At 56.9% G+C, this 26,187-nt stretch overlaps 2 protein-coding genes across 4 annotated transcripts; one reads left to right on the forward strand and one right to left on the reverse strand.

Moving 5' to 3' along the window:
- Positions 1-12,563: 12,563 nt before the first annotated feature.
- IRX2 (iroquois homeobox 2) lies at positions 12,564-17,450 on the reverse strand. Of its 3 annotated transcripts, none has more exons than XM_055422298.2 (5): positions 16,929-17,449; positions 15,192-15,597; positions 14,173-14,892; positions 13,314-13,388; positions 12,564-12,638 (listed from the first exon to the last, which is right to left on the reverse strand). In XM_055422298.2, the coding sequence occupies exons 1-4, from the start codon at positions 17,175-17,177 to the stop codon at positions 13,336-13,338; spliced, it is 1,428 nt and encodes a 475-aa protein (XP_055278273.1). In that variant the 5' UTR covers positions 17,178-17,449; the 3' UTR covers positions 12,564-12,638; positions 13,314-13,335. The 3 variants fall into 3 exon arrangements, with proteins under 3 accessions (XP_055278273.1, XP_055278274.1, XP_088683745.1); XM_055422299.2 differs by lacking the exon at positions 16,929-17,449 and adding an exon at positions 16,565-16,846; XM_088827619.1 differs by having other exon boundaries at positions 12,564-13,388; positions 16,929-17,450.
- On the forward strand, positions 17,176-21,239 carry LOC129553121 (uncharacterized). The gene is made up of 5 exons (XM_088845559.1): positions 17,176-17,392; positions 17,456-18,201; positions 18,379-18,502; positions 19,063-19,145; positions 20,860-21,239. The coding sequence occupies exons 1-5, from the start codon at positions 17,176-17,178 to the stop codon at positions 21,217-21,219; spliced, it is 1,530 nt and encodes a 509-aa protein (XP_088701685.1). The 3' UTR covers positions 21,220-21,239.
- The last annotated feature ends 4,948 nt before the right edge of the window (positions 21,240-26,187 follow it).

Genomic DNA, 26,187 nt, shown 5'->3' on the forward strand with positions numbered 1-26,187 from the left:
TAATCATAAGGGATTTGATTTAGGTCATATCTGAATGGTATAGTGGTTTTCCCTACTTTCTTCAATTTCAGTCTGAATTTGGCAATAAGGAGTTCATGATCTGAGCCACAGTCAGCTCCTAGTCTTGTTTTCGCTAACTGTATACAGCTTCTCCATCTTTGGTTGCAAAGAATATAATCAATCTGATTTCGGTGTTGCCCATCTGGTGATGTCCATGTGTAGAGTCTTCTCTTGTGATGTTGGAAGAAGGTGTTTGCTATGACCAGTGCATTCTCTTGACAAAACTCTATTAGCCTCTGCCCTTCTTCATTCCATGCTCCAAGGCCAAATTTGCCTGTTACTCCAGGTGTTTCTTGACTTCCTACTTTTGCATTCCAGTCCCCTATAATGAAAAGGACATCTTTTTTGGGTGTTAGTTCTAAAAGGTCTTGTAGGTCTTCATAGAACTGTTCAACTTCTGCTTCTTCAGCGTTACTGGTTGGGGCATAGACTTGGATTACTGTAATATTGAATGGTTTGCCTTGGAAAGGAACAGAAATGATTCTTTTTCAGAAAATGGGAAAGGGGCTTAGGAGGTGAGAATTTTACTGGTGCCTATGCAGACAGCTGCACGCTCACACAGACACACTGTTACCTGCAGCTTTTAATTTTTGGCTATGACACATGCATAATGTATTGATAAGCAGAGTTGTCAGCTTAACTGATACGTCCATCAGAGTTGATCTGAGACGTCGGGGTTTGTGCAAAGAGAACGTGACTTTCACGTCGTAGCTCCCACTCTGAGCAGAGAGGACTGATACGCGGAAGAAGAAACAGGAGGCGCAGGCAGCCGGGGCGCGGGAGACGCTGAACTTGGTCCTTCTCCTGCTTTGGAGGGAAGCCGCGTGGCAGTGCAGAGCGGTGCCCGTGGCCCACGGCCTCCGCACCCTCGGCGGCCTCGCCAGCCTTCTCTTTGGTGTCCCTGAGGCGGTCCTCACCTCTCTGTCTGCCCTGCAGCGTCCAGACCCTGGGTTCCTGCCCCTGAGCCCTCCCGGCGCCAAGCCGCCCACACCAACCTGCAAAGTACCCATCGCTATATCCGGGGCCGTTCAAAGTCCGATGTCCTTCCACAGACACACAAGGCAGCCACGGTGAAATGGACTCGGGCCAGGTGCTGGGCACAGGGTTACTCTGCTCTGTGCTGGGGGACAGAGAGCACCGGCTGCAAAGACCGGTGTGTCCTTAACGCACACGTCCAGGGCTGCACGGTGACTGAGGCCAGAGGGAAGCTCCTAAGAAACCTGAGTCCCTAGAGGTTCGTGGTGGATTCTAAGGGGCTTATTGATAACACATCTGGATTCACATAGTGAAATCCAATGAGAAACTACTGAAAACTGAAGCTACATCTCCTGTCTTTAATTCCTGCTGAACTGAGCAGTAATGACCAAGAGCCCAGGGTTCCGACGAGGACCAGTGTGAAAGCAGATTGTGGAGGTGACAGGAATCCAAACCTCAGGAAAAGCCCCACGACCAGACCTAGCGCTGCAGTTCCACCCTGCTGCTCCTCTCCTATCTGCAGACACCTAAATCCACACGTACGCACTGTGTCGATTTGCAGTCAAGGCCAACCCAGCGAGGTTCCCTGCCCATTGCGTCCCCAGATCTTGGCGCTGGTTGAAACTGGGACAGGCCACCTCGTAGGTCAAATTGTCTGCAGAAAAGTGCTCGGGGCCGAGCTCTGAACACCAGCACGCCTCCTTCCAGCTGAGCGGGATGAGAAGTGGTCTGCATGCCCACCAGGCTGAGGCCACCCCCACCTGGGCACCACCATCTGCACACGCAGACACTGTGCTGCCTCTGACGGACACCAAAGAGCCTCCTGACAACCCTGTGGTGGCCGTGCTAAGCCACCGTCTCCAGTGTCTCCACACAGCTTCGTTTGCCAGACATCAGCGGTCTCTGGAAATGCCCAGCTCTTTGGAGAGCACGTGGGTCATCACGTCTGCGCTCCACCCTGGAGGAAGTCCACATGCTACAGGGCCAGCCCTGTCCCGCGGGACTCCACTGCCCGGTGTCGTCTCGAGGTCCACTGTGGTTGGTTTTCTTCTCACTGTCTCACCCCAGTCCTGTGCCTGGGTCCCGTCAGACCAACTGACTCCAGATCTCTACAGGCAAGTTCAAAGCTGTCCTGGCTCAGAACCACTGGGTTAATGGATGAAGCCACTTAATGTAAAACATAAAGGCCCCAAATGTGGGTGACTGTCAACAAATCCATGCTGAAGTAAGGTGACCATTTTAAAACAGCAGCATTTACTACTGAGAAGAGAATGTGAATTGGGGACAGCTTTTCATTGGAGAAATGTGAGATGGAGGATTTGGAGCGGGATCCTTTGGAGGAAAGAATTGTTGAGGTCTCTCTGTATGAGGCTCAAGTTGGAATCAAGACCCCTGGGAGACATATCAAAAACCTCAGATGTACAGCTGACACCAGTCTAAAGGCAGAAAGCAAAGAGGAACTGAAGAGCCTCTGGATGAAGCTGAAAGAGGAGAATGAAAAAGCTGGTTTAAAATTCAACATTCAAAAAACGAAGATCATGGCATCCAGTCCCATCCCTTCATGGCAAATGGAAGGGGAAAAATGGAAACAGTGACAGACTTTCTTTTCCTGGGCTCCAAAATCACTGCAGATGGTGACTGCAGCCATGAAATTAAAAGGTGCTTGCTCAGTTGGTAAAGAATCTGCCTGCAATGTAGGAGACCCGGATTCAATCCCTAGATTGGGAAGATCCCCTGGAGAAGGGAATAGCAACCCACTCCAGTATTCTTGCCTGGAGAATCCTGTGGACAGAGGAGCCTGGTGGGCTACAGTCCATGGGAAAGAGCCAGACACGAGTAAGCAAGTAACACTTGCTCTTTGGAAGAACAGCTATGACAGACCTAGATGGCGTATTAAAAAGCAGAGACATCGCTTTGACAACAGAGGTCTGTATACTCAAAGCTGTGGTTTTCCCAGTAGTTATTCAAAGACGTGAGAGCTGAGCTGTAAAGAAGCCTGAGCACTGAAGAACTGATGGTTTTGAACTGTGGTGTTGCCGAAGACTCACGAGCGTCCTTTGGATGGTAAGGAGATCAAACCAGTCAATCCTAAAGGAACTAAGTCCTGAATATTCATTAGAAGGACTGATGCTAAAGCTGAAGCTCCAATCCTTTGGCCACCTGATATGAAGAGTCAATTCACTGGAAAAGACCCTGATGCTGGGAAAGATTGAGGGCAGGAGGAGAAGGGGACAGCAGAGGATGAGATGGTTGGAGGGCATCACCAACTCGATGGACATGAGTTTGAGAACGCTGGGAGACAGTGAAGGATGGGGAAGCCTGGCGTGCTGCAGTCCACGGGGTTGCAAAGAGTCAGACGTGACTTAGCGGCTGCACAACAGTAACTCTGTAAGAAGCTCTGCCTGCTCTCTGTCTCCGGGTGATGTAATCCTGGCTCGAACCCAAGTCCCGTTACACTTCTAATTCCATCCGTGCAAGTCACTAAACTCAATCCTGCCTCCGTTCCCCTCCCACACACCTCTGTTCCAAGCCATGTATGAAGAAAGTATCATTTGACAAATATTTTTAATGCATTTCATCAGTATTAGGGTTGCCAGATTTAGCAAATAAAAAACAGAACACCCAGTTTGGTGTATTCTTGTTGTTTGCATCTGGTTTACTATACAGTTTCTGTTGGAAATGTATTTAAATGTATACTTTGAATACAATTGCTTTCTAATTTTTGAATCATTATTGTCAGTGGAACACAACTTATATGAAAAGCTCGATTACTACAAGGTAAGAGTGATCCTGCTGAAAGAAGACAAGAAAAAGATTGAATAAATATATAATTTATGAATTACATGGTCTTCATTACAAATCTGAGCATCGCGGCCCCTCAGAACGAAACACCCAGACATGCAGCGTAAGCGTTAAAGTCAGTCCTCTTTGATGTGGTAATGATTTCTGTGCAAGTTTTGCTTTGCACATATTTTGTGACTGTGTCAGTTGAAGGTGTATTTTTCCCAGGTAGAAAACTAAAATATACTGCATGGGGCAGTTTATAAGCCTTATTTGCAAATGGTGAGCATTCTGACCGGGCCTCAGTTTACCCTCTTGGGCTGGTCCCTTCGTGGCCGTCATTCACAGCCCCTTCATCGCTTCGTGGCCATCACTGGGCCTCGGGCTCTGAACAGGCCAACAAGGCAGGTGAATGCTGACGCTGGGCCAGAATCACCCAGCGAGGGGCCCCTGGGAGAGCGTCTGGGGCAGGAGGAGCTGGGAAGTGGGAGGAGGACCACCTGGGGCGCTCAAAGGACCCCCAGAATCAGCCTGAGTGCTGCCCCCGGCCCTCCCGAGCTTGTGGTGGGCACCAGCAGGCATCGCTTGGTCTGGGGTTGTCTGCCCAGAAGCTCTGCCTCCGGAGTGCAGACCCTGCCCCTTTCTTCGGGACCCCTGCCCAGAGCCAGAGCTGAAGCCCTACAGAGGAGGCCGCCTGCACACCCCGTTCCACTCCGTCGTCTCGTGCGGGGCCCACTCCAGGTGACAGTGCCACCACGGCACTCAGCACCTGCCTTGGGCATCCTGCCTGAGGCCTCCCTGGCCTCTACTGCCATGACGAGTCAGGACCACAGCAGCCCGTCTCCCACAGACTTGCTACCAGCGGCTTTCCCTGATCACCGGGGAACAGGCCAAGAGGGCCCCGCCTGCAGCCCACCTGTGGCTTACCCTTCTGGCTGGCTCTGACACCTTTGCGCAGGGCAGGCAAGGCCAACAGGGGCAAGCCCCTGAGAACATCCTTTGCTTCTGCTTCAAGATCTAAAGTCAGTAGAAAGTTTACATTGTAACTCGTTTGTGCAAACTTTCTCCCTGCAAGCCACTTTATCTTCTTTCAAAGCCCAGCAGCCTTAAATCAGCCCCTTCCTCTGCAAGAGGCCCAGCCCCAACAGAGGTTAAGCCAAAAGCCTTTCTCATCTGGGCTTTGGGTCCCCCAACCCCTGCCACAGACAGACCCCCCACCCCCACCCCCAGGAAGCCTGGCCTTTCAGGAACTCCTGTTTACATCTGGGCCCATTACCAGCTAAGGCATTATTATTGGAGGGGCTGAGGATCACTAATCATTTTAAAACAAATTGCTTTTCCACTGCCTGAGAGTCAGAAAGAATAAACCTGGAGCTGGGCTGGGCCTCCTGTCTAAATAAACCAGCACCCTGGACCTGGATCTGCCCAGGGGTCCGTTGGGCCCTAAATCCCACAGGATCCTCCCACCCCTCCCTTCCTCCAGGCCTTGGCGGGTTGGTCCAGGCATGGTCCACAGTCTCCCCATGCTGGAGGTGTACGGACCACTGCCCTGCCCCCTCCTGGAGTGGGATGGCAGGAAGCTGGGGCCAAAGTCATGTCCTGGGCACAGCTGACCCAGAACAACAGGCTTGCCTGAAGATTCCCAAAGGTTACAAAGTACCTTCCCGGGTCCAACCTTCACTCAACCCCAGCCCCAGAGCCTCCCCCGCGGGACCAGGCCTCCTGCAGTTCCTGCGTCCTTAAGGACCCTCTCCAACTCAGCAGGAAGTTCCAGACTCCACTCCTGTGGTCCCACCTCAGCGCTACCAGCTCTGAGCGTCCAAGTCAAGGTCGCCAGGACCCCCGCAAAGGAGGGCCCCAGTCGGGTCTGGCCGGCACAATTCCGGAAGTGAAGGGTTGGAGGTTCAAGGGTTCAAGCACCCCCACTCCCCTTGACTCTGGAGCTTGTCCCCCAGGGGACCTGGCACGCCCGAGGGCGCCCCGATCCAAGCCCCGAACTCCGCTGTGGCCCCGCGGGCTTCTCGGCACCTCCAGGCAGTCCTCCAACCGGTTCTTAAAAAGAAGCGTGTCGAGGTAAATCAACTCGCCTGGTCGGGCCTGTGAAACCCCGACCTCTCCGGCTAAGTGCTCTGAGAAGAGATGTCTCAGGCCCCTCGCCTGCGGGAAGTCGCGCCCAGACCGAGCAGCTCGCTCTAGGGCCGTCAGGCCTCTGACTCGCTACCCCGGAGGTGCGGGTGTGGGGGGGTGTCCCCGGGGGGTCCCCGCCCAGGTCACCGCCCCGCGGGACGAGCGGGGACAGTGCTCCCGGCGGCCCAGTGCGTGTCATCCCGGGCTGGGCTCCCAGCGCCGCGCAGAGCGCCTTGCGCGCAGCAGACTCGCAGAGGCAGAGCGAAGGGGGCGGACAGAGGCTGGCGGCGGCTCCTCCCTCGCGGGCGTGGGAAGGGCGCCCGAGCCTCCGCCGATGCTCCCGAGCTCCGAGGCAGCGCTTTCGGTTTGTGGCGGCCCCGGTGTGCACTCGGCGCCCCTTCCGCGCGCTCACCGGCGCTCCCAAGGGGCAGGGCGGGCGGCACCCAGAGCCGCCGGCGAGGGCGCCCGGAGCTGGGCTGGAGGGCTTGGGGGCGCGGAGAGGGGCCGGGAGGAGGGGAGGCTTGCCTCGGAGTGGGGGCCGGCCCGGAGCCGGCGAAGCCGAGCTAGGGGCGCGCGTCGTCGGGGGAACCCGGGATGGGGCCTCCCCTGGGACCCGGTGGGCGTCTCGCGTCCCTGCAGGCTGCTGGGTGGCCCGGGCCGTGGCTGCGGCCTCCTAAGGAGGCCTCGAAGGGTGACCCAGGCCCGCTTCCCTCGAGGGGCTGGGGCCCGGAAATGGAGGGAGGCTTTAAGCAGGCCGCGCGCCCCGCACTTCCCGGTGCCCGGGCAAGTCTCCGTGCTCCGGGACCTGCGGCTCGGCTGGCCCGCTTCGGTCCTGGTCGCCGCCCTTCGGTGCCTCCATGTGACCCAGGAGCGCACACGCGGTGGCGCTGCGCCGGAGGCCGGCGGGACAGAAATGAGTCCGGGGGTGTCCGCGGAGGGCCGACCTCAACCTCGGAAAGCCCCCCGGGGGCTGCAGGCAGAGGAGAAAAGACAGTTCCCTGAAGAAATGATGTTAGTTGTGCAGGAGCCAAACGTGGGCTCGAACCAACCCTGGGGTGACGGACGTTAAAGAACGTCGGGTTGTCGGGCCGCCTCCAGCGCGCGCCTCCTTCGGGGCCGCCGGCGCCCACGGCCCTCCTCGCGCGCGCTCCGGGGAGGCCTCCTGGGCTGACACTGCCTCCCCGGAGGACATCCATCGCCGCCCCCATCTGCCCCGACACTACTTGTCCCCACCTGACCTGCCAGCTCACCTTCCAGCTTTTCAGGGTGGAGGACGCTGCCCCCGCCCGCGGGCCGAGGTGGATGAGGGAGCCGGGCGAACACGGGACCCGCGCCTGCGCTGGGCGAACACGCGGCACCCTTGCCACCCCCGAACCAGGCGGCCTCGCTGTGCTGGTGCGAACAGGGCCTGAAAACGGGCGTTCTCTCGCAAGCCCATCCTTCCCTCGCTAGAGGATGTCGGCGTTAAATGTTCGCTTTGCCCTTTCTCTCGATCTTGGAGGGGAAAAGCGGGAACCGCTGGCACCTTTAAGGGCCTTAGACCTGTGGCAGCGAGCAGTCCCAGCCCCACTAACTTTGATCAGCCTTATTAATTCCAGCTGCGCTCTATTTGTTTGTCATTTCCCCCTTTTCCTGCGCAATCATTATTTATGGCAGAGGAAAAAGGGGGAAAAAAGTGCCTGAAGTAGAATGGTCCTTCTGACAAGGAGAGCAGTGAGTGTGTTTTCCCTAAAGGTCACCAACAGGAGGGACGTGGTCTGGTCATCTCCCCTCTGAATCATTACTCAAGAGCATTAACTTAATTATGCTATCAGAGAAATGAAAAAAAAGTCTTTAAAATAACCAAAGGTAATTATAACCGTGTTGTTGACACTAATGGTTAATAATTGATCAGGACTTACACACAATCAATTGCCAATTTATCTCCCCCACAAAACCCTGAGTGATGTCCTGTTACTCTGCTCCTTCCCCTGGGCACTGCCTACAAAGCTCCACCGCTGAGGCCACTGGAGGCGGCCGGAGCCTCCCACTTGCTTCTTTAAGAGCTTTCCATTTGTTTTCAGTTTCATCCAGAACAGACTAACATGGGGAAGCCTTTTAAAAAGGCCTTTCCTTATTATCTTGGAGCCACCCTTAAACAAACAAAGACCATTCTTCCTCTTTCCTTTTACCTGGGATTGCAAAAGAACAGCCCTCGGGTTTTCTAAGCCACCCTATTTGCATTATATTACAGTTTTTATCTTTCTTAGAAAGAGCGTGAACACGCTGCCCTCAGCAGAGGGAACAGAAGCCCCGTCCTCTGCCTGGAGGGTGGAGGGTGAAGGTGCCAGCTAAGACAACGTCCCTCTCTTTGCAGGAGACACAGGTGAAAGAGCAGAGTGGGGCGTGCAGAAGCGGGTATATTTGCTCCGCAAACCCAGGGTGGGAGTGCTTTCTCTCTCACTTACCAAGGCCTGATGTCCAAGTGCACAGCATCAAACACCAGCTTGCTCTCCTTGCAGCCCAAGCACAGGGGAGGGCTGGCGTGTGCTTTCATTACAGCCAATAGAAAGTAATTTCCAGCAACTGGAAAATTATATTGTCATAGATTACTTCTCCTTATAATAAGCCTTTAAAATATCTGTAGGGATTTGTCACTTACATAAAGGTTTGCAAATACATCAAAGGGACATGTCCCCTTTGCGATTTGTAGAAATTCAAATGCTGTTAATCATAATATCCACATATCACAGAGTGTTATGTATTGTTCCCAAGACTGCCTCTTGAGTTAACACATTTTTTTAAGTGTTTACAATGTTGTTTTTAAAAAGCAGTGTAAACACACACATTTAATGTGTCTATTTATGTCCTTAATTTGGGGGTTAAAATGAATGCTTTCCTTGGGATTGTCAATGCACTGGAGAACTAAAGGAAAATTATATGGTGGGTGATCATTGGAGACTGTTACTTCAAGTGTATTATTTACACTTGAAAGAGATGCTCTGACTTCACAGATAAATGGCTTTGGATGATTTTGGCAAACGTTCATTGTTTACTTCGACTTGAGCAGAGAAAGTTTAGGGCATATTTTCTGTCCCGTTTAAGAAACAAACGATCGAATTGACTCTTAGCCTCTTTGATAATATCTCGATGCGGTGTGAGATGACCCCAAAACGAGCAGCGGCGCGCACGGGCCAGGCCCGCAGGTGCCGGCTGAACACGCGCGGGGCGGGCCTTGCGGGGACCGGCTGCTCGCCGCCTCCTGGACCAACTCGGTGGCGGCGGCGGCGCGGGCTGCGTGGAGCCCCGGTCCTTTCCTCTGAGCCGGCCCCGCCGCCTGGCCGCAGACAAAGGTGGATGAAGTTCTTTTCAAGTTTCAAAGGCAGTTGCGCAGCAGCTTTGCAGAAACAATAACTCTTTTATTAGGAACAAATGTTGACATTTGACGGGCGCGGGAGGCAGCGGCCGCCGGGCCAGCGCCCCGCTTGCTCTCGGCCCGGTCCCCGGGGCCCACCTGAGATTAAAGCGCGAATTCCGATAAGTCGGCTGTAAGGCGCCCAGGGCGGCGCGGGGCAGAGGCCGGCGGGCCGGGCCTCACAGGCTCCATCCTGCGTCCCCGCGGCCCCGCGCTCGCCGCCGCCCGCCTCCCTCTCCCGGTCCTCCGCTAACAGCTGCGAAAGTCTCCGTGGGCCGGGACGTAATGTTTGGTTAGCTGAATTGTAAAGCAGAAGAGAGAAATCAGACACAGTAACCCTCTTCCCTGAGAAGAGCCTCTCTGTTCCTTCCTCATCTTTCCTAGAGATCTGCAACGGAGAAATCGTAAAAGGCACTCTGCATTTCCTTAAAAAAGATCCCTCTGAACACCTGCAGGTTTTCTGTGCTTAGCATACATTTAAAAAAAAAATCAAGTTTTCCCGAAAGAAATTCAGGTCAGGTGGCAGGGTGGGTAAGTTATGGAAATCTTTGATAATTTGTTGGGCATATAAACATCAAAGAGGGTTCGTTAGTCTGGGCTAATCTCCTGAGCTGCTCGGAGTTTGCACCAAATGAAAGGTGCAGATTGTCCCTGAGAAGGAGGTCTGGGGTGTGTGTGCGTGTGCGCGCGCGTGCACGCCCCTGTGTGCAGCGAAGGGATCATGTATCCAGGTAAAACAATCTTCTGTTCCAAAGGGAGGCAGTTTTCATCCAGGCTTCAGTTTCTGAACATATGCAGGGAGATCGGTTTTTACCCGGTTCCCTCCTTCTCCCTGCTTAAGAGCCCAAGTGCTGTCACTATGTATCTTCATCAGGGGGCATGGTCTTTCAGTGTCTATTCGTTAAATATTGTTAACTTTCATACTTTTCACGAAATCTTCAAGTTAGAATATCACATATAGCAAATCTGCTGTCACGGGGGCTGGATTCTCTGCTGATTTAGGAAATAAGGCTAATGTTAATAAAAGCAAAACCGCGAACATCTTCAGACTGCAAAGTCAAATGCCACCTGGGGGGGCGGAATCTATCCTCACGGCACTTCCACAAAGGTTCCCTCTGAAACAAAAACAGGCAAAGGAGCTCCTGGCCCCCTCTCTATGTGCACAGACTCGAATCTGTTTTCCTCCAGACGGGCTGCCACAGAGCAACCAGGCTTCCCACGTGAAAAATCTTCCCTGTCGCCAAGAGATAGCTCCACTCCAAACATGTCCAGGTCTCCTACTAGGGGAGGCAGGAAGGAGGAAAAAAGAGTTCTCTACCCGCAAAGATTCGCTTTCTGGTAACCGCTGATCGCTTATCTACTCCCAGCCAACAGAATGCCTGAGAAGGAACAGAAAACCGAAACCTTGGTCTGCCCCTTCCTGGGCAGTCAGACCCCATAAAAGGCAGGGCCCTGTGACCAGTTCACAACCCCCTAGCTTTGCCTCAAGTATCTAAGATTACTTTCAAATACCCTTTCTAACAAGACCCCAGCAAGAGGCCACTCATTTCCACAGCACAAAAAGCCACTGGAGAGGGATCCGTTTGTCAATATCAACTGGTCTGGCAATTTCCCATCCTCAGACACATCGGCCTATCAGAGCCGGCAGATGTTTAGACAAGATTTTATAAATTGTTCAATATCAGCCCATAATGAACCCCAACTGACCATTCCAAAGCAGTTAAAAGCATCCGGGCCGACCCCCGCTGGGATCCAATAATGCTCTCAGGCTGCAACATTATTAATCATGGAATAAAATAGATGAACCTCTTGAAAAATAAGTGTATGATTGATTAAAGGGCAATCTAAGAAGCTATTATTCTTGTTTTATAAACGTAAGTTATATTCACTCAATTTATCTTTGGAAAGGAAATAAATGATTGTTCATTTCTTTTCTGAAATTATATTATATGGGTATCCATATAATTTTGCTGAAAATTAAAGTGACAGTTTTGCTGCTTTTATGATACTAATCAAAGGGAATATGTTCCTTGACTACAAATTGTAGACTTGTCCTAGAATTAGGTAGTGAGTCACACAATAACGAGGCAATAGTCTAGGGTTCTTGAAACTTTTCTTGGCTAAGAGCCACTGAAAGGAAAATAAATCTCTTCTCCCCGGATTTTTGCCTCGTGTTTAACGCGAGTTGTATGAAAAGGAGAATCAAGAAGTCACTCAGTAAATCTGAACGGCCTACGCCGGTGTGGACAATCCGAATAAGCAACCATTTCACTCAACAGCGTCTGCTGCGGGCGCCATTCATACCCCGTGTTACCCATATTACCCACTCGACTCACTGAGAAGGCTCAGTAAGCCCAGAAATAAATGTCCAGTGGATCCTAAGGCATGGGGTATCAGATCATTTTATTTTGCCAAGATTTTTAAGTGTACACTAACAAGCCATTTGCATATTCAGAACACAAAATCCAGATTTTCTTACAATGCATGTGTATATAAATAGTGTAAAACCATGCGTATCTCCCCACTATGCACTGCTCTGGCCTCTGCCTTCTTTCAGGAGCGGAAGGGAGGGATTATTTTACACATTTTCATTAAAAAGCCTGAGGTCAGATCACCCTGGGGGAGGGGCTGCTATCCCCAGGACTCCCTACCCAAAGACTCTTCCAGGACAAATGAGCCCCAAACACCACACTGTTGTAGACTAGTTTGTTTTTATTTACAATTTAAGATATAAATTAGTAAAGAATTCTTGTTAAACAACCAACAAAGATTGTATAACCAGCAATGTTCAAATAAAAACCAGGCAGAATTTATTTACAAAAGGTTTAGATTCCATTGCAATACAACTTGCATAAATTACTAGAAGCTTTATATCATTATAAAAATAAATATCAAATTTGTTTCCACTTCTTAAGTACTCAAGTTCTATAATCATGTTTTATTTCTACTGTGTGCATCTTTTACAAATAAATTTTACAGTAAATCCTATCACACCTATAGAATATATACCGTGGCAATGAAGTGATCAAGATATCCTGAGAAAAAAGATTGTTTTCAAAAGTCACACATACATTGGGGAAGCTATACTATGCCAACAAATTCACGTATGTCCAACAAAAGTCTGTTCCGATAGAGTCTGTGGGTTGGCAGTGCCCTGTGGATCCTTCCTTTTTACAGTGGCACAAGATGCGATCCAGATTTAGAGGTCATTTTTTTAATACATATATCTGTATATTTATGAACTTGGGAGGAGAGAATGGCCTGCTGACTTTTTTTTTTCCAAAGCAATTGTGACACCTACCTGTGGACCAAGGAAAAAACCAAGTCATCCCAAATCCTTCAGCCCCCACCAGTATCACCACATTCTAAAAAGGGTCCATCTCAAAAGGTTTTTCGTCTTGCCCACCTTCAAGATCTGTGATGAGTAATTCTGCCTACTTGTAAAGTAGTTTTCTTTTTGAGATACTACTGTCAGCCAGGCAAACTGCTGATCCTATCTAGTCCATCTGGACACTGGGACAGGCCTGATAAAAGACTAGTATTTCTGTGTCTCTCCAGTCTGACTGCAAATGTCATCTAAAAAGAGGTCTGATACCCCCAGTTTCAGGAGCACTAGCTCATGAAAGCAAGTGCCTTTTAAGTGTCTAGCATAGTTTTTTAAGATTCCAAATTGCATACAAATACCCAGATTTTAAGAATCTGTTTTTCCAAAGAGAAAACAGCAGCAATGGTTCAATAAATACATTCCAGTTGAAGGAGTGATTTTTTTTTAAAGCAGAATTTGAGCAAAAAAGAGAAGCTCTCAAAAAGAGCATAATCCTCTCCCACTTAAAGAAAAAAGAGAGAAGTAAGCCTCTGTCCTCAGACCCCATGACAAGAAGCAAGAAACACACATTAAGCGAATTTGCTGGGCAATTGGTGGCGGGACGTTCTGCAAGGGGTGTGGGGAGGGGGGGACCCCAGGGAGCCCACTTACTTGCATTGCTGCCTTGGCCCTTCTATAGGTAGGGCTGGACGCCCCCACCAACCACGGTGCAGCCCTCGCTGGCATCTGTCAGGGGAGGGGGCAGTTAGTCAGGACCCGACCCCAGAGCCATCTGCCTCCCAACAGCCTCGAGCGGCCACCAGCCCCGCGCAGCCCAAGCACGCCGTGCCATTCCCCCTGAACCCCCACGCGGTCTGGGGGACCCAGCTGCCCCCGCCACCACCCGCCGCCTGAGACACACGCCCATCACATTTACGCATTTTCTGCCCCCTTGACCTCCTTTTACTGGTCTGATCGGCTCAAGCCTCCATTAGGGGCAACGGAGGGGAGGCAGAGAAAGGGGGGGAGAAAGCGGACTCTCCTTTTCTGTTCTGAAGATTTAAAAACCGGAGGCCCCTGGGAGGAAGCAGAAGGCTTTATCTCCTTGCAGCCGAAGGCAGAAGAGGAGATTGAGCTGAGACTGGGAACCGATAGAAAGCGCCGAGACTGACGCTCAGGACGCCGGAGGGAAGCTACGTTTGGCGTCGATTTGTATTTGCCAACCGAAAACAGTCAGGACAGTCAGGACGATACCAACAGGAATAATAAATCAAATGAAAAGTCAGAAATAAGGGGGTCAGTCCCGTCGCGGTCTCGAGGCAGGATCGCCTGGTCCCCACCCCGTTTCTGTCTTCACCACCACCACCCTTTATTTCTAACTTGGGAGTGCAAAGCCATCCGTTCCCAGTTCAGGGACAGAGCTTCCCCGGCCAGACCTACAGGTGCCCGGTTCCCTTTCCCGGCTCCTGGGGGTGCTCGACCCCGGGACCCACCGCCCGCCTCCGCCCCCAGGGCCCCGTGGGCCGCCTACCTTTCTTGGGCTCGTAGCCGCCGCCCGGGGGCCGGTAGTGGGGCTCCGGGAGCGGGTGCGCGCCCGCCTTGCCCGCGTCGCTGGCGGCCTTGGGCGCGGCGTGCAGCGCCTCTCCGGGGGCCGCGGCCGCCGAGCTGTACCGCAGCAGCCCCTGGCCCTGCAGCGCCGCGTTCAAGTTCCCGTAGTTTGTGTAGCTGCCGTAGAAGGGCGACGGGTAGTAGAGGTGGCGGCCGAGCAGCGGCGACGCGGGGTAGGGCGAGCCGCCCGGCGGCGCCCCGCTCGAGGCGGGCGCGGCGGCTGCGGGCAGCCCCGGCGGCGCGCAGCCCGGGCCCAGGCTCGGCTGCTTGAGGTCCGACGTGGCGATCTCGGCCAGAGACCACAGCTTGGGCTTGCTGGCGGCCGGCGGCGCGCCTGGCGACGTCCGGCTGCCCAGGGGCGTCTTGCCGCCCCCGCCCCCGCGGGGCGCGGCCTCGGGCGGGGGGCTCAGCAGCGGCGGCGCCTCCACGCCGGTGAGCGGCGACGAGGTCACGGGCTTGGGCGGTGCCAGGTCCCGCTCGCTGTCCTCGTCGTCGTCCTCGTCGTCCTCCAAGTCCTCGTACTTCTCCTTGCACTCCGAGCCCGACTCGCACAGGGTGTCCCCGGCGCGGCAGGGCAGCTTCTCTCCGTCTGACTCGGCGGAGCACGAGTGGTCGGTGAGCGAGTCCACGTGCAGGCTGATTCCTGCAGGGGCGCGGGGGCGGGCACGGTCTGTGGCACCCCGGGCCCCGCTGCCCACCGCTCCGCACCCCGGCCATCCCTCACCCGCTCCATCCCTCACCCCGACCCCAGCCGAGCCAGGCAGCCTGACCTCCCCGCTCGCGCGCTCCGAGCGGGAGGCGCTCTCGCTGGGCCCCAGAGGCGCCAGGCGGCCGAGCCTGGAGTGCCGGGCGGGCGGGCGGCCTCCTCTCCGGCCTCAGCTCGGCGCCCCGCCTGGGAAGAAGGAGGCTCTGGCGACCCTGCGCCGCCTCGGCCGCGCTCACCTTCGTCCTCCGCCGACGTCTCGGTGCCCTCCTGCGCCTTGTCAGCACTCTCGTCCTTGCCCCTCGCCGCGTCTCCCTCGTCCTCGTCCTCGTCCTCGCTTTTGTTTCTGGGGGCCCACGTCATCTTGTTCTCCTTCTTGAGGCGCCGGCGCGCGTTGGCGAACCAGGTGGAGACCTGCGTGAGGGTCATCTTGGTGATGATCGCCAGCATGATCTTCTCGCCCTTGGTGGGGTAGGGGTTCTTGCGGTGCTCGTTGAGCCAGGCCTTGAGAGTGGCCGTGGCGTCGCGCGTGGCGTTCTTGCGGTAGGCCGGATCGTTGAGCTGGTACGGGTAGGCCGCGCTGCCGTAAGGGTGGTAGCTGATGGCGCCCGTCATCCCGGTCGTGTGTGCGTCGTAGGGCGCGCCCTGCAACCGACAAGAGCCCGGTGAGCGGTCGTCCGAGGGCCCGACAAGCGTTAGCGCCCCGGCGACCCCTCCGCCCGCCCGCGGCCGCCTTTCCCACGGTGCCTCCCCGCGCTGGGGCTGCGCCTTCCCGCAGCAACAGATCCGGAGGACGCAGCGGGGTCGTTTAACGCCAGCAGTGGATCTCGGAAAGCGCTGCGGTTTTATTCCCAAATTTTCCAACGATTTCATTTTCCTAAAAATGACACATCTGGCCCCAAATGCCCCTGAGCCGCCGGTACGGGTGTGCACAAACAGGCCCGCACACAGGGGCCCGCAGGTAGCTTCTTGATATCTAAATTTCTCCTGGTGTGAAGAGTCGCCGCCTCCTTCTAGTCCCCTTCCCCTCCCTTAAATGGTTAAAAAAACACCCCAGAGCCCCCGCTCCGCTATTCACCGCCCTAAAGCTCGGTAAATCCAATTTGCAACTCGAAGCCAGTCACCGTTTCGAATTCTTCAAATACGCGGCAATTAGCATTTTAATTCAGCCCTTAACGTTTAAATTCGAGACTTCTACAGCCAGTGCCTAGGCCCCGGCTACCCCGTCTCTGCTCTGGAATTCTGCCGAGGGCGGGAGGTGGCCACCAGGCCCCCCCGTTCCGGCCTCCAGCGTCTAAAACACACTTTGCTAGCCCCCGGGCCTGGCCGGGCCGCGGAGCCCGAGGAGCGCGGACCGGCCCGGGGGCCCGGGACGCAGGGCTGCTCTCCGCGCGCGGGGACCGAGGCGGCACTTAGCGGGCCGCACGCCGGCCGACATGTTTTTCTAAAGCACGGGCCTGTGGGGCAGATGAAAGCGAAGATCTGGGCGGCCCGGCCGGGCCCCGGAGCCGCGGCCAAGTCTCCGCTGATTTCCCCAGCCCCGTGACCCCAAGCCCCGCGAGAAAAGTGCATAGCGCCTGGCAATCGCCCCGGAGGCCCCAGGGGCACCGACCCTTGATCCCCGCGCCGGAAAAAGCGAGCCCCGGCCCGCTCAAGACTCCTTGCCCAGCTTCGGCGCCTGAAAGAGGGCCACCCAGGCCAGATCCGTCCCGACCACAGTGGGGTCGCACTTCTCGGGCTCGCGGGGAGATGACTTCGGCAGCCGAGGGGAAGGGCGCGCGGAGCCCCGCGCTCCGGACGTCGCCGGCCGACCGCCCCGCCTCTCGCCCCGCCGGCCAGCGCCAGGGCTTCAACTCCGCGACTTCGGAGCCGCCTCCCACATTACGTTCCCCGCGACCCTCCGGCTCGCCGATCACAGACTAGGGTCTCTGCGCCCGGCATCTCGCGACCCCGCCCGCCAGCCCGCGCTCGGTTACCATGTAGGACGGGAAGCCGGCGGCCGCGGCGGCGGCGTCGGCGGAGTACTGCAGCGGGCTGCCGAAGCCGGTGGCCGCCTGCGCGGTGAAGGCCGCGGAGCCGGGGTAGGGGCTGAACGCCGAGCCCGACGCCGACCGCGCCAGCTCCTCGCTGCGCGGCGCCGCCAGGGCCGAGGCGCCGTACGCCGGACACGAATAGAGCGCCAGCGAGCCGGGCGCCTGGTACAGGTAGCCCTGCGGGTAGGACATGGTGGGCGCGGGGCGCGGGGGCCCGCGTCACGCCGAGCAGCGGGCAGGGCGCGCGGCGCCCTCCATCCACGCCCGGCCGGGGCGCGAGGCGGCGGCGGCGGGCGTGGGGACCGCCAGCCGAGGCAGGCCGGCCCGCGCACTAGCCCGGGCGGCCCCGCGGGCCGGGGGAGCGGCGGGGCGGCGGCGGCGTTGGCGGCGGCGGCAGCTCGGAGCCGGTGGGCGCAGCCGCGCGCCAGGCCGGCGGTCGGGGTTTGGGGGAGTCTGCAGTCGGGAGTGAGGAGTTGAGGAAGGAGCGCTCGAGTTTCCGAGTGACATTGGAACGCGGAGCTGTCCGTCACGGGCTCATCTGCATATTCGGGCGCCCGCCCCCTCCCCTGCCCCGCCGGCTCCGCCCGCTCCCGCCGCCCGGCCGCGGCCGGGGGCGGGGCGGGGACGCCGGGGAGGGGCGGGCGGAGGGGCGGGCGGAGCGGGAGGCCGGGCGCGCAGGCTTTTGTGGCTCAGTCGCCTCGCGCGCAGCCCCGGCCCACGGCCCGCAGCCCGGCCGCACCGGGCAGAGCGCGCTCCCCTTTCCCACTCGCGCGGACTCCCGGCGCCCCACCCCCGCGCCCCCCACCTTCCCGCCGCCCGCGTCGCCCCCGCCCGCCACTCTGCCCCCTCCCCCTGCCCCGCCCCCAGCTCGGCCCGCGAGGACCCGGGCAGAGGCCGCCCGCTGCCACTTGGGGTGGGGGGTGGGGGTGAGCGGCCCCGGCCCCCCTCCCTGGCCGCGGACTGCGCGCCGGATCCTCGTGCCCGGGTCGGAACTACGGGTGATTCGGCGGGAGTGGGGCACCGTGGCCCGGGTCCTCCTGGGGGCGGCGTGCGCGGCTCTCACGCCCACCTCCCCCGTTCCGTCCTTGCTCGCCGCACAGGGCGAGCCTCCGCGCAGGGCCTCGAGTCTGGCCTCTGGCCCCGCGCCTCCCCGGCGTGCTCCCGCGGGACCCGGATCCCGGGCGCTTTCGTCTCGAGCCGCCAGGAGGGCCCTGAGGTGAGCTCTCTGCCCCGAGGTCTGCAGTGGCCAGCGGGCCCTGGGTGTCAGGACTCTGCTCTCGGATGCGGTTTAGCCCGCGCCTCCAGTGCTTCTTCACGACGCCGCCCCCTCCCCCAAAGGGTTTTTTATTTTGTTTTAATAAGTTGACGCTTCTTTCGGATTTGTGTTGTAAAGCACTCGGGGGAAACGATCGTCACCAGACAGACCGCCTCTGGCAGGACGTGGAGTCTCGCTGTCACTCGGGAAGAGACGAGACAGTCACAGGCCGGGGGCGCGGGCGGCGCACGCAACTGCCCAGGTAGCGCAGGTAACAGGCGACCCGGGGACCGACTCGCGGGGCCCAGCGGCGAGGCGCTCGGCAGGAGGCTCTGGGACCCAGTCCCACAGATACCCTTCTCCACGGGTCTTCTCCATCCTCCCCCACCTGGCCGTGGAGGAGGGCGTCTGGCGTTTGGTCTGGGGGGGGAGGGCGAGTGGCAGATGGGACCACCGGTGGGCGCTCAGGAAGTGGGCGCACCGGGGGAGGGGGGCGGCGGGTGTGCGAGGCCCCGGCGTGGTGGTCAACACAACAGGTGCCTCTTCCTGCGGGGGGTGGTGGGGAACGCGGTAGGCCGGAGCTCCGGGCCGCAGCCTCTCCTTCCCCCACTCCCTACCCACCTCCTACCCAACCGCCGGCCCACTTCCCAGCCCGGTTGGCTGGGCAGCTCGCGGAGGGACCAGGGTGATGGCGTTCGGGTCTCGGTCTCCCGGGTGCCATGCGGCCTCTTGCGGGGCGCGGCTGTAGAGCGAGGACCAGGAGGCTCCAGCCTCGGGCCTGACCGCCTGAGGAACCTTCGAGGCTGTGTTTCGTTCCTCCAGATCCAAGGAGACCGGTTGTAAACTGCAGGATTGGACTTGAGCAGAGCCCATCCTCTTCCGCCTGCAGGCTGTGGCCCACCCCGGTAGGTGAGGTCCAGGCACCTGACCCCAGCCACCTCCCCACTCGCCCCCAAACCGCTGCGCCCTCGCCTGTCCCGCCAACACCGGCTCTCCTTTCTGAGCCCTCGCGCCGCCCACAAACCCCAGCCTGCACCCTCTACACTCGCCTAGCCGCCTCACCCCCAAACACACACTCCTCCGCCCCTCACCCCCCACCCCACCCCACACACTGCGCCGCCGCGAGGGCCCAGCAGGTGAGTTTCAGCAATCCTTTGACCCCAAGCAGGACGCCCTAATGCAGTTCAGGGCAGTTATTTTAAATCAATTATTGTCGCGTTAAGAAGGAAAGGAAAGTGGGGAGAGGCAGAGGCCGCAGCAGCCCCGTGGAGCCTGCTTTTCCCGGGGTCCGCGGCATCCGTGGTCTTCCCTGGAGGGAATTCGGCCAGGAAGAGGCCGAAATGAGACAGACACACGACGGATGACCAACATTCACAGCGCCAGATCAGGTTCCGGGCCTTCGGTTCCCTTCCAGTTATGTAGTTCAAGTGAAAAAAGAAAATATAAAGGTCTAATTTTTATCTCCAAGGAGGACTGGCCTGAGTATTTACATTTCTAAAGACCAGGTCCCGCTGCTGTCTCATTAGCATTTGGGGCCGCCCCCCCCCGCCGCCCTCTCCTCCCCCTCCCTCGATCCCCCCACCCCCCACCCGCCACCCCCAGGGCTCGATCACTGCCAGGGGCAGAAAAGAAAACAGCGAATTATTACAAAAACATCCCCAGTTTGGAGCAGGGAGCATAAGCTCCGATACACTCGATTTTGACATCAATTAAGTGTGTAACCAGACATGTGCACGTGGCTTTGGAGGGTCTCGCGTCGCCCAGGGTGCTTCTCCAGAAAGGGCTGCCGGCTCTCGCGCTGCCCGCAGCTCAGCGTAGCTGATCCGTAAGACAGCCTCTGCTCAGAGTGTCTTTTTTTACACTTCCCCCCCCCCAGCAATTATACTCCTCCACTGAAATCTAAATTTTCCCTACTGCTGCCTGCTACTAATAAGAGCCGTCTACCTTGCACTATTAAACAGCCGAATCGCACTACATGCCGTTTTTATTGGTAGTGACTGTAGCAAATTAAAATGCCTACGCAGAGACATTAACACTTACGCTCTGCATTGTTATCGGGATATATAAACTCCGTTTCGCTTTAAAGCACTCAGATTTATATATATATATATATATAAAATCACTTTCCCTTTTCTTAAAGTTGGCTCGGTCTTTTCTAAAAACGCAGTCGAAAGAACGGGCTGCAAGTGTGGAGGCTCGACGCGATGGCTGGGCGCGCGGCCGCCTGCGAGGGTGACTGGAATCCTGCAACTGCGTCTCGGGTCACCGCGGGGAGCGCCCGGGCCCCAAGGCCGCCGCTTTAGGGGAGCAGGACCTGGATGCTCTGCTCACGGGCGAGGAGGCCGTTCAGGCCTGCGGAGCGCCGGGGTCCGGACGGACACGGCCTCTGTCACTTTCGGTTCTCTCCTCCCTGGGATGGAAGAGAAAGTGCCGGCGCGCAGGCCAACCGGGTGCGTGCCCTGAAAGCGCGCTCACGCGAGCGATGGGTCCGAGCAGTTCGGTTTCGGGGTTTATGGTGGATTCCACCCTCCGCCTACTTTGCCCCAGGTGTGCATTCATAAAAGAAATACTAGGAGGGATCGGTTAACGCCATCACATCTCTGTTTCTTGTCCCCACAGTGCCCGATGCTTTTGGAACGAGTCGGCGTGGACACGCGTGTTTCCGGGAACCGCGGTTTCCTGGAGGCCGAGCTCTGGAAACGGCGGCCCGGGGCTCGAGGTCCTCCTCTGAAAGCAGCGGCGGCGCAGGCTGAGGCGCTTTCCACTCGCCCGGGGCTCCCGGGAGGCGGGAAGGCCGAGCGGCGACGCGGCCCGAAGTCGTGCGCGCGGGCGGCGAGGGGGCGCTGTGGCCCGCGGCTGCCGCCTCGTCCCCGCCGCGGTGGGCCCGGCGCCGTCCCCGGCCGCCGAGGGCGCCCCGGCTCGGCCTCCCCCACGTCGATTGCATTCGGGGCAAACGGACAGCAACACTGGAGCGTTTGAATAAAGGCTAGCCGAAACGGCCTCTCTCTCGTCCCGCCTTTTGCCCTGTCTTGGGAGTTTGTAAGAGTTGGGTGGGCAAAGAGGTACCATCTTGGAGCGTGTAGATGTGCCGGGGGGAGGGAGTCAATTAAGATTTAAAGACACATTTTACGTGGTTCCTCCTCGTGAAGTTGCGTGTGAAATGGAAGTGGTTTCCATGTATAGGGCACCTGTCTCGTCTGATGTCGCTCTTCCTGGGGCACTGCGGAGCGAGTGGTATTAGAAACTTCTAAGAAGAGCCGCGGGTCCGGGTCTGCGTTTTCTTTTCGGGAAACAGGAACACTTCGCTGTAAACTGTACAGAGTTTAAGTCAAATGAAACCTGAATGCTTTCCAAGCGCGGTCGAGCCAGCTCGCGGGTCTCTGGACACTTTAACTGGCCTTTCGAGTCTCTGACACGGTCTTCTGATGCGGCCACGTGTGTCTGCAAAACACCGCGGGAGGCGAGGCCCAGGGGCTCCCCGCTGCTCCAGTCAGGGAACCTGGAGCGCGGACGCGGCCCTTGGGTTTCCACCGGCCCGAAGGCCTCGGGCTCCGCGGGCAGTGCCGCGGGAGGGGTCCCTGGACCAGGGCGCGCTCCTCTGCACGTTCTGGGCTCAGCCCGCGACCCGGTTCTAGCTCCACGGCCCAGCAGCTGAGGTCGGCGGACTAGAAGTCTGCGGGCCGTTAACGTGTCCCTCCCGGTTTCGTTCAGCGGCCGCACACGGCCCATCCTCTCCGCGAACGCCCCGCCTCCGACCCGCTTCCTGAAGTTTCTCCCTCGCCGCGGCCCAGGAATCAGCATCCTTCGCCTCTTCTTCGCATCCCGTGTTCCCATCGCTCCGGCTCTTCCCTGACCCCCGCGAACCCCGACTCGCAGCCCCTTTGGGCGAGCCGTGCGCGCGTCCCCGGGCCCAGGTCCCCGCCGGCGTCCGCGTCCCCGGCCGGGAGCGCCGAGCCGGGGTGCGCGGAAGGGCGGCGGTGCGCGCGCCGCGGACGGGATAAAGGACCCCAGTGACCCGAGCCCCTTTTCCGGAGCCGCCAAGACCCGAGCGCCCTCGTTCAGCGGTCGGCGATTGGAAGAACAGTGTGGGCGAGCGCTCTGCCCTCCGCGTTCACGGCCGCGCGGCCCGGCGCCCCGACCCGCACACACGTGCGCGCGCAGAGTCGCGCTGCCCGGGGAGGTCCGCGCGCCGCGGGAGCGGCTCTAGGCAAGTGGAAACAGATGAGAGGTGTCGTTTTTTTGTTTTGTTTTGTTTTTTTTCTTTTCTTTTAAATGTTTCTGAGAGGCAGCCTTTGGAAGAATTTAGCTCACACACACCCATCCCTCACCCCCCACCTCCACCGACGCCCAGACCGTCCTCAGCCTCTCCATTACTCGCTTTGCTTTCCCCGTTTTCCACGCCGGAGCGCAGCTCGGCACGTGCACGCGGGTGTGAGCGCGCCCAGGGGCTGCAGAGACCCGGAGCGTCGCTCGGATCCGGCCAGAGCAGGTAGGATCCTCGCTCGCAAGAAAACAGCGGAGGAGAAGGAACTGTGTTTCGCCCATTACTTTTGTTAGACGAGAGAGGCTATAGAGGGCGTTTGTCCCGGGCCTCGTTTCACAGCCGCCTGCTGACTTAAGCCAAAGGGCTCGTCCAGACCGCGATTCCGCCGCGCGTGGTCAGGCGCACACAGGGTGGGGGAGCCGCGGGTAAGGAAGGCCTTTGTTGTTGTTGATACTGGCGGAAATGCGGAAAGGAAGGTTTGATAAATGTGATTGCATTAAAAGTAAAAAACTTCAGTTGCACAGAAATTGCTGGCACTCACCTGGGGAGAAAGGTTTGCAGCGCCCTTAAATGGCAAACCTGCCCTGCAGAACCAGAAAGGGCGCCCAAGGTCACCAGGTGAAGCCATCCGCCCGAGAGATGGGCCAGGCAGAGACAGGCAGAGTCTCCGCCCAGAGGACAACCTAAAGGGCAGGGTCGCAGAGGCCCACGTTCGTTCTTGACGGGGAAACCATACCGTGTATCAGATGCCACGGTTTGACCCCAAACAAGGCCCAGGGTGTGCGGAGACCCGACACCCTCTCCCTGCTGTGTTAGTTGAAACTGCTACAAAGGAATCAGGGAGACATTTGGCAGCATCTAAAAGAGCAGGAGCTGCCCACCCCTCGGACCCCCAGATCCCTTGCCTCATTGTCCACCGCTGAGAAAATGCCAGGCTGGGGGCACTGGGCCCTGGCACGGCCCTTGCAGCATTGTCTGCAAAGTGCAGGGCTGGAAGCATCCTAAATGGCAGTCAGAGGAGGCCCGGCTGCAGAGCCCATCCCGGGGCACGTCCCCTGGAACAGAGTGTTCCCCAGGGATGATGGGAACCACCCCAGACTCTGCTTGTACCCGCTGGAGCCAGTCCTGGGGGTATAAGGTTGAGCTGGTGAAAATAATAATACTTTGAGAAAAGGATACGGACAGCTTGCTGCTGCTGTTGAAATTGACAAAAAGAGAAACAAACCAGCAATATGCGTGCTGTTTACAGGTGGGGGTGGCAGTGTCGCTATGGGGCTTCTCGGCTTGGCTGCAGGCCCACTGGGCGCCTGAAGAGAGGCTGGGGGCCCACGCTGGTAGACATGCTTGGTTTCCGAAAGATCTGTCTGCTGCAAATGTCACTGGAGATTGTTAACTTGAAATGATGGCTACATGGATTCTTCTGCACTCTACATTCCTAGCATGTGAAATATTTAACACTTTGAAAATTAAAACAAGAATGTGTGTTATCGTTTAAAAGAAGTGTCATAGCGCAGAAGTATAGGGAATTAATTGAGTGCTTTCTTAAAAAAATGTTAGTTTCTCAAAAATGTACATTTTTGTCTCTTTCTTCCTGGCTTCACCTCCCCCCCACCCCACCCATCCCATCCTTCAAAACATAAAGATAGTCTTTAGATTTGTGGTGTTGACCTCCGAACGGACTGCCCCCAGTGTGTCTGTCATTGGGCGTCATCCAGAACGTGGCAGAGAGAGACAGGCTTCCTGGGCAGGACGCTGTCCACGGGACCTCAGGTTCCTCACCTGGGCCCGTCAGGTGAGTGGCTCACCTGTGGCCACTGGCTCTTCTCCGGGGCAGGCCGCTCTCGTCTCTGAGGAGGGCACGTTTGCCCTGGAGAAGTCTGCATCTTTTCCCCACCCACAGTAAAAGTGCCTTAAAAATTCAAGTCAAGATCAGTCAGAGGGGGGCTGTGCCCGGAGAGGGGCGGCTTCCTGGGGAGCCCTGTGTGTCCAAAGTCTTCCCTGTACCCACACGGTTGAAGGCCCTTGGTACTGACTGCCGCCCGAACCTGGCCAGCTCTCTGCCCAGGCTCCTGGCCTGCCGGCCCTCCTGCCTGTGGCCACACACCCCTCCACATCAGTCCCTGCCGCTTGCAAAAGTCCTGCCCACGGGCCTCCGCCACCGCCTGCCAGGGAGCACTGTGGAGCAGCAGACACGCATTGACTGACGCCGTGAATGGCTTGCTCTTGGTTGCCCACTTTTTCTCCTCAAAGGTCCCCAGGAGACTGAGGGACAGAAGCAGCAGCACCACGGGGTGGTTGCGTGCGTTTCCCGCCGGCTTCCCTGCTAGGCACCCTCCACGCACTTGCGCATCTTGATCCAGGCAAACTGATCGCAGCTCAGCTCGGGAGCCCTGGCTCTCGTGTGTGAAGCGCGGTGCATCGGCACGTTGAATTTTAAGGCCCAGTAGCTGTGCACGCTGAGAACAGCACTTCATTTTAGAACTAAATCCCTGAGTGCGTCCGCCCCAAACCTCGCGCCCCTCGAGAAGCGCGAAGAGCGGGAGTGCACTCCGGCTGTTGGTTTTGCGTCCCACGTGACCTGCGCCACTCCCAGCACGCAGAGGCTCCTGAACAAGGAAGGCGAGCCAAAACAAACCAGACTGAGGATACTGTTAGCGAAACATCCAGAGTGGGACCGACCGTGTAAAGCTGATTAGATCCTAACAAGGGTTTTTTAGAAACAGACAAGTTTCCTCTGAAATTTATTTTTAGTGGCAGGAATCTTCCGTTCTGTCACTCAGTCGTGTCCGACTCTATGCGACCCCGTGGACTGCAGCCTACCAGGCTTCTCCGTCCATGGGATTCTCCAGGTAAGAATACTGGAGTGGGTTACCGTTTCCTTCTTAGGATGGCTAAAACAAGTCTGACAAGAATAAAGTGGGAAGGATCCGTCTTCCCAATTCCAAGACATTACATCATTGGAGCAAAAGAGAAAATTCCAGAAACAAACATGTATACATATTTCTGACTTATTTTGACAGAATGCAAAGCAATTTTCAACAAATGCTGCTGGACCAGTTGGACGTCCCTAAGCAAGTGTGCAGGACTTCCCAGGTATCTCAGTGGTAAAGAACCCACCTGTCAATGAAGGAGATGTGAGAGACGGGGGTTCGATCCCTGGGTCAGGAAGATCCCCGGGAATAGGAAACGGTGATCCACTCCAGTATTCTTGCCTGGGAAATCCCAGGGACAGAGGAGCCTGATGGGCTACAGTCCGTGGGGCCACAAAGATTCGGACACAATTGAGCATGCAAGCAAGTATGCACATATAAACATACAGAAACTCCAACCCAACTCCCACACTGTATACAAAAGTTAACTAGACATGGATCACAGACTTACATGTCAAATTATGAAACTTTTAAAAAAATAGACGATAAAAATCTCAAGATCTATGACAAGGCAAAGAATTTGTAGACTAGACACCAAAAGCAGAATCCATGAATTAATATATTATTCTCTGAAACAATGAAAAGAATGCAGATGGACAGAAAATATTTGCAAATTATGTACCCAACAAAGGACTAGTATCTGGAATATATAAAGAATACTCAAAGTCGAATAGTAAAATAAAACAATACAAAACTATCCAGTTGGAATTTGGTCAAAAGACATTTCACCAGAGACGATATACAGATGGCAAA

Source organism: Moschus berezovskii, chromosome 18 (assembly GCF_049115385.1).
Source record: "Moschus berezovskii isolate FMDL1 chromosome 18, NW_MosBer_1.0, whole genome shotgun sequence".
NCBI lineage: Eukaryota > Metazoa > Chordata > Mammalia > Artiodactyla > Moschidae > Moschus > Moschus berezovskii.

Coding starts and splice junctions, on each gene's coding strand:
- LOC129553121 (XM_088845559.1), top strand. CDS start 17,176: ATGGTGGGCGCGGGGCGCGGGGGCCCGCGTCACGCCGAGCAGCGGGCA. Junction 17,393..17,455: donor GCGGCGGCAGCTCGGAGCCG/GTGGGCGCAGCC, acceptor GTCGGGAGTGAG/GAGTTGAGGAAGGAGCGCTC. Junction 18,202..18,378: donor GCCGCCAGGAGGGCCCTGAG/GTGAGCTCTCTG, acceptor TGTGTTGTAAAG/CACTCGGGGGAAACGATCGT.
- IRX2 (XM_088827619.1), bottom strand. CDS start 17,177: ATGTCCTACCCGCAGGGCTACCTGTACCAGGCGCCCGGCTCGCTGGCG. Junction 14,893..15,191: donor GACGTCGGCGGAGGACGAAG/GTGAGCGCGGCC, acceptor GCGCCCCTGCAG/GAATCAGCCTGCACGTGGAC. Junction 13,389..14,172: donor CGGCTACGAGCCCAAGAAAG/GTAGGCGGCCCA, acceptor CTCCCCTGACAG/ATGCCAGCGAGGGCTGCACC.